This window comes from Hyla sarda, chromosome 3, assembly GCF_029499605.1.
Source record: "Hyla sarda isolate aHylSar1 chromosome 3, aHylSar1.hap1, whole genome shotgun sequence".
NCBI classification, from domain to species: domain Eukaryota; kingdom Metazoa; phylum Chordata; class Amphibia; order Anura; family Hylidae; genus Hyla; species Hyla sarda.
The window spans coordinates 315,900,517-315,914,430 of record NC_079191.1 but is presented as its reverse complement, the minus strand read 5'-3'; the positions used below and the strand labels follow the sequence as shown (position 1 = coordinate 315,914,430).

General features: G+C 44.5%; 1 protein-coding gene across 4 annotated transcripts in view; it reads right to left on the bottom strand.

Annotated features, from left to right (window-relative positions):
• Positions 1-9,527, bottom strand: part of ERMARD (ER membrane associated RNA degradation) — a 60,120-nt gene extending 50,593 nt beyond the window's left edge. The window contains exons 1-2 of one of the 4 annotated variants that reach the window (XM_056567112.1): positions 9,489-9,527; positions 3,752-3,920 (exon numbers count right to left, since the gene is read on the bottom strand). In XM_056567112.1, coding sequence (XP_056423087.1) covers positions 3,752-3,920 — 169 coding nt within the window. In that variant the 5' untranslated portion in view covers positions 9,489-9,527. Of the gene's footprint in view, positions 1-3,751; positions 3,921-9,094; positions 9,266-9,338; positions 9,365-9,488 lie in introns of those variants that run through there. The other 3 variants (XM_056567113.1, XM_056567114.1, XM_056567115.1) reach the window with 3 other exon arrangements.
• Between the last annotated feature and the right edge of the window lie 4,387 nt (positions 9,528-13,914).

The window sequence follows — 13,914 nt, the reverse complement described above, 5'->3', positions numbered from 1 at the left end:
AAAGCCTTTTATTTTAGACCATAATCTCACATATCTACCGTATTTTTCGCCGTATAAGACGCACTTTTTCTTCCCCAAAACGTGGGGGGAAAAGTTGGTGCGTCTTATACAGCGAATATACGCCCGAGGCTGCTGCGGGCGAGAGCGGGAAGTCAGCTGCAAGTACAGAGGCTGCGGCGGTGCGGTATAGCGCTGACTACCCGCTCCCCACCCGCAGCAGCCTCATGACCGCCGGTGAATTTTTCACCTCACACAGGCTATGTTTATTGCCCTATGCCTGGAACATACAGTTCCGGGTGCCGGGCAAGTGAATTAATAATAACTGTATACTAAAAACCAGGTGGCCTCCAGCTGTTCTGAAACTACAACTACCAGCATGCCCGGACCGGCAAAGGCTGTCTGGGCATGCTGGTAGTTGTAGTTTCACAACAGCTGGAGGCCCCCTGGTTTTTAATATACAGTATTAGTTTTTACCTGCTCTGGCCGGCCCCCGCCTGCAGCCGCACACAGGAGCCGGCCCGGGCAGATAAAATCATAGGTTTTCCTATGCCGGACATCCCTATGTCCCGAAAAATCTTTTCGGGACATAAGGCTGTCCGCGGGTCACTCACCATTCCCCGGCCGATGCGCGTCCTCCTCCGGTCCTCCTGCGGTCTTCCTGCGATCCTCTGCCTCTCTATGGTTGTACGCACGGGACCTCAGTGACATCCCGTGCGTACAACCATAGAGGCGCCGGAGGACCGGAGGAAGACTCACGCCGACCGGGGCCTGGTGAGTGACCGGCGGTGTGTAATCTTCAGCGTTCCGGTCACCGCTCCTCCGGTCCCGGCACCTACTGCTATGGTCCATAGGCCATAGCAGTAGATGTGACACTGGGCCAGAGGAGCAGTGACCGGATCACTGTGGGGGCAGCACACAGAGATACAGCCTCCAGCCATACACTGTATATGGCTGGAAGCTGTATGTCTGTGGGGGGCAGCTGCCTACTATTGCGGGGGAACTATACTGCCAGCCATTGTGGGGGAACTATACTGCCAGCCATTGTGGGGGAACTATACTGCCAACCATTGTGGGGGAACTATACTGCCAACCATTGTGGGGGAACTATACTGCCAACCATTGTGGAGGGTGGGGAGCTGCCTACCATTTTGGAGGGGGGGGAAGCTGCCTACCATTGTGGGGGAACTATACTGCCAACTATTGTGGGGGGGAGCTGCCAGTGCCTACCATTGTGGGGGAACTATACTGCCAACTATTGTGGGGAAACTATACTGCCAACCATTGTGGGGGAACTATACAGCCAACTATTGTGGGGGAACTATACTGCCAACCATTGTGGGGGGGAGGGGGGAGGAGCTGCCTACCATTGTGGGGGAACTATACTGCCAACTATTGTGGGGGAACTATACTGCCAATCATTGTGGGGGGGAGGGGGAAGGAGCTGCCTACTGTTGTGGGGAACTATACTGCCAACTATTGTGGGGGGAGGGGGGGAGGAGCTGCCTACCATTGTGGGGAAACTATACTGCCAACTATTGTGGGGGAACTATACTGCCAACTATTGTGGGGGAACTATACTGATATAAAATATTTTACTACAGTATTTGGTTCAGAATCTTTTTTTTCTAGATTTTCCTCCTTTAAAATTGGGTGCGTCTTATATGCCGGAGCGTCTTATATGGCGAAAAATACGGTATGTCAGTTTTATAATTAATTGTATAGCTTTAAACTTGCATTATATTAGGAGCCTTCTGTTGTGATAAAATTGAAGATTTTCCTAGTTATTATGGCGGAAAATATAGATTTTATAAACAACAGGAGGCGGGTAATATCCCTCCCTGATTCCCTACCCTACTATCACTCTCTTTATTTTATTTTTCAGCATACTGATGGAATCTACACAGCATCACATCCACGGATTAAAGTCTAAGTTCTTCTACATTCCTTCACTACTGTTCCGAATACCTCTTGAGAAGTCATGAAAGTATTCGAAAGTCTTCAGTTTCTATTTATGAACGTTATGGTTTATCTTACATGCATCGAGAAAGAGGAAGATTACCTCACAGACGGGCCCTTTATGGACTAGGGTCTTCAAAGATTGCATTATATTAGGAGCCTCCTGTTGTTTATAAAATCTATATTTTCCGTCATAATAACTAGGAAAATCTTTATATATTATATTCCCTAACTACTCCTAACACTCCTCCTGCTCTTAATTTTTTTTTTTCAAGCTGTACCATACCTTTCCCCTTTTTCAGATTGTGTAAGCTCCCAGCAGGAGAAAATTACCCAGCAGGCGCAACATCACTGAAGCCTGCGAGTGTGCCTCCCCATGCCCCGCACGCACTTCCTGAGTTTGGTCTCCTGCCATGCCGGGAGGAGACCAAACTAACTGACTTGTTGCAGGAAACAGAAGAGAGCCACCTAGTGGCCTTTTTTTCAATCACATTAGATACAAAAGGTTGAGAATTTTTAACAGCAAGTAAATGGCAAGGAAGTAGTGTCTTATAATTACATAAGGAACAATATATTAAAAGTTTAGTTTGGTGACAGGTACCTTTTAACCCCTTAAGGACCAGGGGTTTTTCCATTTTTTGCACTTTCATTTTTTCCTCCTTACCTTTAAAAAATCATAATTCTTTCAATTTTGCACCTAAAAATCCATATGATGGCTTATTTTTTGCACCACCAATTCAACTTTGTAATGACATCAGTCATTTTACCCAAAAATCTACGACAAAATGGAAAAAAATTATAATTGTGCGAAAAAATTGAAGAAAAACACCATTTTGTTACTTTTTTCGTTAAAAAGGACACCTTATCTTTATTCTGTAGGTCCATATGATTAAAATGATACCCTACTTATATAGGTTTGATTTTGTATTACTTCTGGTAAAAATCATAACTACATGCAGGAAAATGTATACGTTTAAAATCTTCTGAGCCCTATAAAACTTTTTTTTATTTTTCCGCATACATGGCGGTATGAGCACTCATTTTTTGCGCCGTGATCTCAAGTTTTTAGCGGTACCATTTTTGTATTGATTGGACTTTTTGATCGCTTTTTATTCATTTTTCATTATATAAAAAGTGATCAAAAATACGCTATTTTGGAAACATTTTTGTGCGTACACCATTGACCATGCGGTTTAATTAACAATATATTTTTATAATTCAGATATTTCCGCAAGTGGCAATACCACGTGTTTATTTTTATTTACACCAGTTTTTTTATTTTTTTATTTAAATGGCAAAAGGGGGGTGATTCAAACTTTTATTAGGGAAGAGGTTGAATGATCTTTATTAACTTTATTTTTCCCACTTTTTTTTTTTTGCAATGTTACAGCCCCACAGGGGCCGGGCCTGACCCGCTATTACCCTGCGTTATAGAACGGAAGCTAACTCAGGGCATACAGGTACGCCCTTTGTCCTTAACAGGTTAAAAAGGCCTCTGAAAAGAAAAATAAGCAATCTGATTGGTTGCTATGTGCAACTGGTCAACATTCAATCTGCACAGGTTTTAATAAATCTCCCCCACAGTCAGTTTAATTTATAAAGTATCCACATATAGACGGGGCTGACACCCAGACTGCATAACATTTCTCATTTATATCACACCCTCCCATCGCATAATCTTACAAGTATTATTAGATCTTTAGACTCTATTATAAAATCTCTGCATGCATAAGCTGCCTAGTTTCTAACATTTGTACATGGGCTACACAGTGGATCAGGGGACTGGATAACTAACCTGAGGACAGGTAGGATACTTTCTCACAGATTGGGCCCCAGCAAACTTGATTTTCCTTGTCTAAGAGACTTTTTAGGTCAAACTGATTTTGGACCTCAAATCCAAGCAGACACACCATTTTATACACTGCTGGTGACAGGCATGTAGTAAGAGGAACGGATCCAGGCATCTGTGAGACAAAAGCATATTAACAAAAAGATTTGCTCTATTAAAGTTTAATGGAGCTAATATGTAGTGCTTAAAGCATTACTGTCATTTCGGATGGCGGCAGGATATGGGTGAAGCTAAGAGCGCTATGCCATAGCCCGAGACTAGCACCAATACTTACATCATCAGGCGGACTACCTGATGTTCCATCCTGGAAGCCCTACACAAGTCTATGGGCTTCTTGGATGGAATATCAAGCAGCCGTGAGTAATGACGCTAGTCTCTAACAACAGGATAGCGCTTTTAGTTTCAGCCATATCCTGCTGCCGGCTGAAAAAATAGTAATGATCTAAAAGCAGAATGTGAAAATAATGAGCAAACTGCTCATTTTATCTTGGATCATATGAATAGGGCACCAAATACCTTTAGATTTCCATTTTGGAAGGGGGTAAATGATGGCCAAAATAAATGCAAATACAAAGATATCCTGTTTTTTTTTCAACCTTTACCATGTAGGAATAATAATTCCAGTTATGTTTGCATATATATATATATATATATATATATATATATATATATATATTTATATTAAAAAGAAAAAGCAATGGGGTAGATTTATTAAAACCTGTGTAAAGGGTGGTGCAGTGGCCCATAGCACCCAAATAGACTGCCTCTTATTTTTTAAAAGTAATTTGATTGGTTGCTATTGGCAATTGCACCTAACCCATCCCTGTTTGCGAGGGTCTTACTCCACAAGCTCCGCATCTCCTGTTCAGTACGTCGGTTCAGTCTGCAATCATGCCCCCTTCTTATGGTGCGATTGTCAAAATCAGCTTCAGAAAATACGCAGCAAAATACGGCACGTGTGACCCTACCCTAAGGGTGCGTTTGCACGCTATTACTAGCAGCGGGTTTCACGCTGTGGGAAACCTGCTGAAAGTTACACTACCATTGATTTGAATGAGTTCACAGAGTCTGCAATAGTGTCAGATTTGCGGACTGTCCGCGGACCCATTTAAATCAATGATAGCGTAACTCGCAGCTGGTTTCCCATAGCGGGAAACTCGATACTAGCGTGTGAACGCACCCTATGGAGATATCCAGTAACTACACAAAACTGAAAAATCAAGGACAAACTTGCTAGAATTATTTTACTAGCACAGCTTTGATCCAAAATTAGCTTTGATATATTGATTTCTGCTTATTATTCAGTATATGTCATTATTCACAAATTTTTCCTGTATAAGATCTATAATCTATAATTCCTAAAATAAACTAAAACACCTGACTATAGCAACTGTGTGAAGTTTTTATTCTCCAGGCCTGTTTCCTTCTCAATCTGAAATTACGGCTCGGATAACTATAAGGGAAGTTCCCTGTCAAATGTAACATATTGGAACAGGGTTTTTTAAAGTGTATCTGTCGTCAACAAAAACTTTTTATGTAATGTAGATAATACCATTATATGTATATTTGTAATAAACATTGGTTAAAAATGTGTATATTTATGGGTAAAAAAGTGCTATCCCTGCAGCTATTGCGTGTGAGGAGTCCGAATACAGGAAGTGAGGACAGGACAAGCAGGGCTCTGTACAGGCTCCTGGCTTGTCAATCATCCTCATGTGTGAGCCGGGGGCATGTCACAGAGCCTCACTGCACAGAGCCCTGCTTGTTCACCCTCACTTCCTATATTTGGACTCCTCATAGAGACACACAGGCAATAGCTGAAGGGACATAAATATACATATTTTTAACCAATGTATATTACAAATATACATATAATAGTATTATCTACGTTATATAAAAAGTTTTTGTTGATGACAGGTACACTTTAAGGGGTGTTCCAGATAACTGTTTAATTGCAGGGGGGACAACCACTGTCGTGGTTGTACAACCCAGCTATTTCCAGAACATGGCCTGTCTCTACCCCTAAGCGCTCTGGCCCCCATTTTCTGAGACAAACTGGTCTCACCAAGGACTGGCCGCTCAGTGAACCCCCAGTCGCATTGGTATCTTTCCTCAGGCGGTAATTGGCTGAAAGGGCCATCACTGCCAATGTTCAAAAGGTTAGTGCCAGAGAGTTAGGTAGGGCGAGCCGGGTCCCGTTCTGGAGATCACAGTGGGGTCCACATGATAGGGGATAAAAAATTTTTAACAGGAATACCCCTTAGGGTCTATTCATATGTACAGTATCCTGTGCATATTTCATGTGCAGTATTTGAAGCTGTGTTCAGTCATTTGAAATTTGCAGCTTCAAATCCTGTGCATCAAATATTTGCAGGATACTGTACGTGTGAATACACCCTTAGGGTAGGGTCACATGTGACGCATTTTGCTGCTGTGTATTTTCCTAAAGATTGTAGTCAATGGGTAGCAAAATCATCCTCGTATATTGCTACCCATTGCCTTCAATGGGTAGGAAAATATACAGCAGCAAATATGCCGCAAAATACGGCACATGTGGCCCAGCCCTAATGGTGTATTCACAGGTACAGTATCCTGTGCAGATTTGAAGCTGTGTTCAGTTATTTAATATACACTGAAATCTGCAGCAGAAAATCCCATGCATCAAATCTGCGCAGAATACTGTACGTGTGAATAGACCATCAAACTTTAAAGGAAAACTGTCACCCAGTCCACCCACACTAAACCCAATACACTGGGTTATAGTGTGGGTGAACAGAAGTCCATACATGGGTGACTTTTTTCACAATTTCTTGCCGCCGAGCTGTCGTCCGTTAAATTTACGTAATTTTGGCCTTCACTTGCGCTCTGAAGGCAGGTCCCCCGCAGGCAGCCTTGCTTTGGGTCCCAGAGGTAAGGGCCTTAGCCAGTCCCCCTTGTTGGCATATTCCTTTTCCCCCTGAGCGCAGCACTCTGTCTGAAGTAGGAGAGCACTCTGTGCAGTGTAACTGCGCATGTGCCGGTCCCTCGCTACACCCGGAAGTAACTCTTTCTGAAGTCTCGCTACTCCAGACTTACGGGTGTAGCGAGGGACCAGCGCATGCGCAGTTACACTGCACAGAGTGCTCTCCTACTGCAGACAGAGTGCTGCACTCAGGGGGAAAAATTTTCTGCGAACAAGGGGGGTGGGCTAAAGCCCCTTCCTCTGGGACCTAAAGCAAGCCTGCCAGCGGGGCACACGCCTGCAGAGCACAAGTGAAGGCCAAAATAACGGAACTTTAGCGGACGACAGCTCGGCGGCAAGAAAACTTAAAAAAGTAAGTGACCCATGTATGGACTCCTGTTCCCCCACACTATAACCCAGTGTATTGGATTTAGTGTGGGTGGACTTGGTGACAGTTTTCCTTTAACTATCCTTATTTTTAAAACAAGATACCCTAGGGGACTTGAACAAGTCATCACTACAATACACTCAAACACCTCTGTATTGTTCTGTGACTTTAGCAGCATGTGCTAGAAGTACTTAAAAACAGGGCATTAAAGGGGTACTCCAGTGGAAAGTAATCAACTGGTGCCAGAAAGTTAAACAGATTTGTAAATTACTTCAATTATAAAATCTTAATCCTTCCAGTACTTATTAGCTGCTGAATACTACAGAGGAAATTCTTTTCTTTTTGGAACACAGAGCTCTCTGTTGACCAGTCCATTTTAGGAACTGTCCAGAGCAGCATATGCTTTCTAAGGGGAATTTCTCCTACTCTGGACAGTTCTTAAAATGGACAGAGGTGTCAGCAGCGAGCACTGTGTTCATGATGTCAGCAGAGAGCTCTGTGTTCCAAAAAGAAAAGAATTTCCTCTGTATTCCACAGCTATCATGTAAGAAGCCGGCCAGAGCTCCTTACATGACAGTGGGCTCAGCCTATCACAGGCCGGGGCAGGACATCGCTACGGCCGGTGATACGCCGACGGCTCTGCGACGTCCCTGTCCCCAGGAAGTGGAATGAGGTCAGCACTGCCGGACCGTGAGGCCTGTGCCGGACCAACGGGGGCTCGTAAGGAAGGTGTCTATGAGTTTATTTTGTTTATTTTTGAGGCCCGGGCATATATAAAACTGTACCATAACAGTTGTCCTTTAAGGGTACGTTAAAAAAAAACAGGATCCTGCGCAGATTTGATGCGCAGGATTTGTAACTGCAGATTAGAAGCTGTGTTCAGTCATTTAGTTTAAATTTAAGTCTGTAGCAGAAATTCCTTTGCATCAAATCTGCGTACCTGTGAACGTATTAAGAAACATTTGACACATTGTACAGAGATGTCAAAAGTTTTGATGGATTGGGGTCCATGTGTCCAGACCCTGATAGATTGCAGTACAATCAGAGAGAAGTGCTCAGCTGTCAGTCTGGGTCTTCAGACCTGCACTCAGCTCAGGATTTGTTACTAATGCAGACACAAAAACGCATCTGTATTATGTTTATGTGAATACAGCCTAATCTGTCTGGAAATAAAGTGGCAAGATTGCACATGCTACTAAATATGCAACACAAAAAGAAGAAAAAGCGGAGCGCTCACCACTGCGGTTGTCAGACAGGATTAGAAAGCTAATCCATAGCAGGGAGGCAGCAGATGGATCCGGGGGAGTTCAGACGTCGGGCCACTGACCGTATCATGCCCCTAGGCGCTTTATCAGGCTGCTTAAAGGGTAGCTCCCACCATCCTATTTTTTTTGCTAGCCCGTTCATCCACCCCCCCCCCCCTCCCGCTACGGCACTAGCCCGTTCCCTCCTCCCCCCGCTCCCTCATTACACTTGCAGTTACTGCAGAGTCCGGCAGCGGGCGTGCAGGGACGGCGGCGGCAACGAGGCGGCGGCGGTGATGTGCACTGATTGACAGGCAGGGAGCGAGTGCAGCCTAACTGAAAAAGGACTGATTGCCACTCCAAAATCAGTCCTTTTTCAGTGGCCAGTTTTTATATGTAAATTAAACCTTTTTAATGAAAAAAAAAATTATAAAAGTATATTAGAGATATGTTGTAGTACATAAGTACTACAACATATCAAAAAATTAAGTTGGTGACAGTGCCCACTTAAGCGGCCTGACGAAGCGCCTAGGGGCGTGATACGGTCCATGGCCCGACATCTGAACTCCCCCAGATCCATCTGCTCGGGACCGACCCGGTCTATGGATTAGCTTCCTACGCCTGTCTGACAACCGCAGTGGTGAGCGCTCCGCTTTTTTTTCCTTTTTGCGTTGCATATTTAGTAGCTTCTACCTGGATCATTGACACTGTCACACCTGTGCATTTCAGCATTGGACTTGTAGGGTTAAGGCAGTGCTGGCTTCTCTAGCTTATTCCCTTAGTGTGTTATGCATATAAAATAAACATTGCATTTTCCACATTGAAACTATGTAGTAAAAGCAGCAGTGACAAATGATAACGATATTCATCATCCGAGGCCAGGAAACAGCTGGGAACTAGTCTCTACCATCCCCAGGAACTGAGGCAGTGACTACCAATATATAACGACTGGATTATTACTGCAGGGATTCCCCTTTAAACAGGACTGCCACATTATATAGTACGTGTGAATGACGACTTGGAGGGAGTGCGGTTAAACATTCAAAACAGCTGCAGGTATTACCGCACATTACTGAACGCGGAGTAATGCGGCCCCGCACAGACACCCACCTCAGCTCATTGCCGTACACTTCCCGTACTGCGTCCGCTAGGCCACCGCCCCTTTCGTGCGCATGCGCTCTCGGTTCTCAGCAGTTTGGAGGAAGTTTACGTGAAGAGAACTTCATCTGACATTTCCCGCTCTTCTTCACAGAAATAAACTAGCAGAATTCTATGTGGCAGAGTTTGCCTGGCTATATATGTAACCACACTATACATGGTTGTTTATAAGAACATTTTATTTGCCTTTTCCTGGAAAGGACAATACCCCGGCAGCTTTATAGTCTGGGACTTTGATTCTTAACCCCTTAAGGACTGGGCCATTTTTCATTTTTGCACTTTAGTTATTTTCACCTCACCTTCTAAAAGAATCTTAAAGGGGTACTCCAGTGAAAACCTTTTTTCTTTTAAATCAACTGGTGGCAGAAAGTTAAACATATTTCTAAATTACTTCTTTTAAAAAATCTTAATCCTTCCTGTACTTATTAGCTGCTGAATACTACAGAGGAAATTCTTTTCTTTTTGGAATGCTCTCTGATGACATCACGAGCACAGTTCTCTCTGCTGACGTTATAATAATAATAACAACACTTTATTTATTGTTGTCCTTAGTGGGATTTGAACCCAAGTCCCCAGCAGTGCTAACCACTGAGCCACCATGCTGACCTTAGCATACATCTGCTATGCATGGCTGCTAAAATGGACAGAGATGTCAGCAGAGAGCACTGTGCTCGTGATGTCATCAGTGTTCCAAAAAGAAAGGAATTTCCTCTGTAGCATTCAGCAGCTAATAAGTACTGGAAGGATTAAACATTTTTAATAGAAGTAATTTACAAATATGTTTAACTTTCTGCCACCAGTTGATTTAAAAGAAAAAAGGTTTTCACCGGAGTACCCCTTTAATTCTTTTAATTTTGCATCTACAGACCCATATGAGGGCTTTTTTTTTTTGCGCAGCCTATTTCACTTTGTAATGACATCAATCATTTCACCACAAAATCTACGGTTAAACCAGAAAAAAAATATTTGTGAGGCAAAATTAAATTAAAAAAATGCCATTTTGCAAGTTTTGGGGCCTTCCGATTCTTCTCTTTATTCTTTAGGTCCATACGGTTACAAGGATACCTAATTTATATAGGTTTTATTTTATTTTACTACCTAAAAAAATTATAACTACAAATTTGTATGTTAAAAATTGTCATCTTCTTACCACTATCATTTATTTTTCCATATACGGGGATATGTGGGGGCTAATTTTTTGCGCCGTCATCTGAAGTTTTTATCGGTACCATTTTTGTTTTGATTGGACTTCTTGATCGCTTTTTAGGCTAAGTTTACACTTGGATTTTTTCCTTGCAGTTTTTGGATATCTGCCACTGCAGTTTTTGAGCCAAAGCCAGAAGTGTATTCAGAAGCAATAGGACATATAATGGAAGGAATTACACTTCTGCTCCTTTATGGATCCACTTCTGACTTTGGCTCAAAAACTGCAAAAACTTTTTTTTTACACTTTTAGTCCCCTTAGGGGACTTTTAGGAGGAATCAGTAGAACTACATTGATCTGTGTGCTCTGCGCTGGATTGATAAAGCCTGGTCCAGCCAGTCTCTATCAATCACAGAGCCGGGACCAACACCCGAGGAGAGGTAAGCCCTCCAGCTACCTCCACAGTAGTCAGGAGCCCGTGCCATACACAGATTGCTGTTGTAGGACAAGCCGGCTCGTCCTTAGACGGCAACCAGTTAACCCCTTCCCACAATATGATGTCTTCATATCACATCGGTCCCGGCGGCTATCAATGGCCGGGGACTGCGGCTAATACCGATCACCACCGATCGCGGTGATGCCCAGTATTAACCCTTCAGACGTGGCGATCAAAGTTGATTGCCGCGTCTAAAGTGAAAGTAAAATGTGCCGGTTAACTCAGTGGAGCTGTTCGGGACTGGAGGGTCCCTTCCTGCCTCCTCGCTGTCCGATCGCTGAATGAATGCTCCGTGCCTGCGATCCAGGCAGGAGCAGTCGAGCGGCGATAACACTGATTAATGCCCGGCTGTTGCCAGGCAGTGATCTGTGTAGAAGATCAGTGTGTGCAGTGTTATAGCCCCTTATGGGAGCTATAACACTGCAAAAAAAAAAGAAAGAAAATACCGTATTTAAATTTTTTTGCCTAAAGTCTACCTGCATGTTATACGCCGATAAGCCGCTGCAGTTCAATGAATTAAAGCGGACGCTTTAAATCAATGAACTGCAGCGGCTTTGCAGCTGCAGAGACCTGCCGTCGCTGCTGGCTTCTCTGCCCCTGCCTGTCCTGGGGTCTAGAGCCCTGCTGCCGGCCCTTCTTTCCCCCTGGCTATCGGTGCCACTGCCCGTTCTCTCCCCCTGGCCATCGGTGCTGCTGCCCCATTGCCGGCGCCGATAGCCAGGGGGAGAGAAGCGGCGCCGGCAATGGGGCAGCGGCGCTGACATACAGGGGGAGAGAAGGGGCAGCGGCACCCATTGCCGGCGCCACTGCCCTGTTGCCTCCCCCATCCCCGGTTGTATAATTACCTGTTGCCGGGGTCGGGTCAGCGCTGCTTCAGCCCTCCGGTGTGCGTCCCATTCGTCGTTGCTATGTGCTGCGAGACGTAATGACGTCACTCGTCATTGTGCCGCGCCGTGCAGTGCCCCCTCCATTCACTCAAAAAGATTAACTCGTCATTGCGCCGCGCAGTGCATAGCAATGACGCATGGGACGCACACCGGAGGCCTGAAGCAGCGCTGACCCGACCCCGGCACCAGGTAATTATACAACCGGGGATGGGGGAGGCAACGGGGCAGCGGCGCCGGCAATGGGTGCCGCTGCCCCTTCTCTCCCCCTGTTTGTCGGCGCCGCTGCCCCATCTCTCCCCCTGTCTGTCGGCGCCGCTGCCCCGGCACAGATAGTCAGGGGGAGAGAACGGGCAGCGGCGCAGATAGCCAGCGGGAGAGAAGCGGCGGCAGCAGGGCTCTAGACCCCAGGAAAGGCAGGGGCAGAGAAGCCTCTCTCCCCCTGCCTTTCCTGGGGGTGTATCGGGGTATACGCATGCACACACATGCACCCTCATTTTACCAAGGATATTTGGGTAAAAAACTTTTTTTACCCAAATATCCTTGGTAAAATGAGGGTGCGTGTTATAGGCCGGTGCGTGGTATACCCCGATAAATACGGTACATGTCCACATTTTCCACCTATAGTCTTGAGTTACAGGAGTTCGTCATTGAGGCTTTACGTTATTTGCTATCACATAATTTTTTTCTTTTGATGGAAACTTTTTTATCCATAAAACGGGCGCTTCAATGGGCGCTAAAGCCTCACCCTCAATTGCTAACATTTTTGTTTTTTGGTGGGAATTACAATATATTTTTTGTGAAGACAACCCATTCCAACAAGACATAGCCTACTTTGGTAGGTTTGTGGGAGATGTGGTCATAATTTGGAAATCAGACGCATGCAGGGTACAGTATTTTATGGATTTTGTTAACAAAAAACCCATTTAATTTATGGTTTATGTTTTCATGGAATAAAACCCAAGTTTCGTTTTTAGACATTCAGTTGGTAGCGAATACCCCTCAGGTTCATACATCTACTTATCGTAAGGCCTGTGCTGGTAACTCTCTTTTGAGAGCTGAGTCTTGTCATCCTAGACATACAATTGCTGCTGTGCCTGTGGGTGAATTTACCCGTGCAAAGCGCAATTGTTCTTCACAAGAACTGTATAATAGTGAAGTTACTGTAGTTACAAAGCGCTTGCTAAATAGGGGTTATTCCCTGATAATAATAGAGCTCTTGACATAGTTCAGGTGAAAGACAGGAGGGATCTTTTAATTTCTTCTGGTAAGGGCAGTACAGGTTCAAAGAGGCGTAATGAAGATAAGGTCACGTTTGTTACTACTTTTAGTACAGAATATCATGAGATAACCAAAATTGTAAAAAAGTATTTACCGGTGTTGTCACAGGATCCAATCTTGGCCAAATACACACGGAGCGGTTGCAGGTTTTCTTCAAGATGTACTCCCACTCTGGGTAATATCTTGTCCCCTAGCCTGTTTTCCACCGGCAGCAACACTAGTCCCACCTGGTTGCAGGTTAAAGTGTGGACTTTCATGCTGCGTGGTGTGCAAACACGCTCAGGTTACTAAAGAATTTGTGAATCTTAATACCAAACAGAGCTTCCCTATCCGATCGTTTATCAACTGTCAGACTACGTTCACGGTTTACGTTATGTCTTGTACTAGTTGTAAACATGTATGTGGGCAGCACGAAACGCCTTCTAAAGAAACGCATACAGGAACACATTCGTGCCGCAGTGAATCCGCACCATGTGAACGCCTCTACTGTTTCTAAACATTTTCGAGACGTTCACGGTGGTTATGTATCTAACATGATTTTCTGCGGCATAGAATGTGTTCTGAGGCATCCGA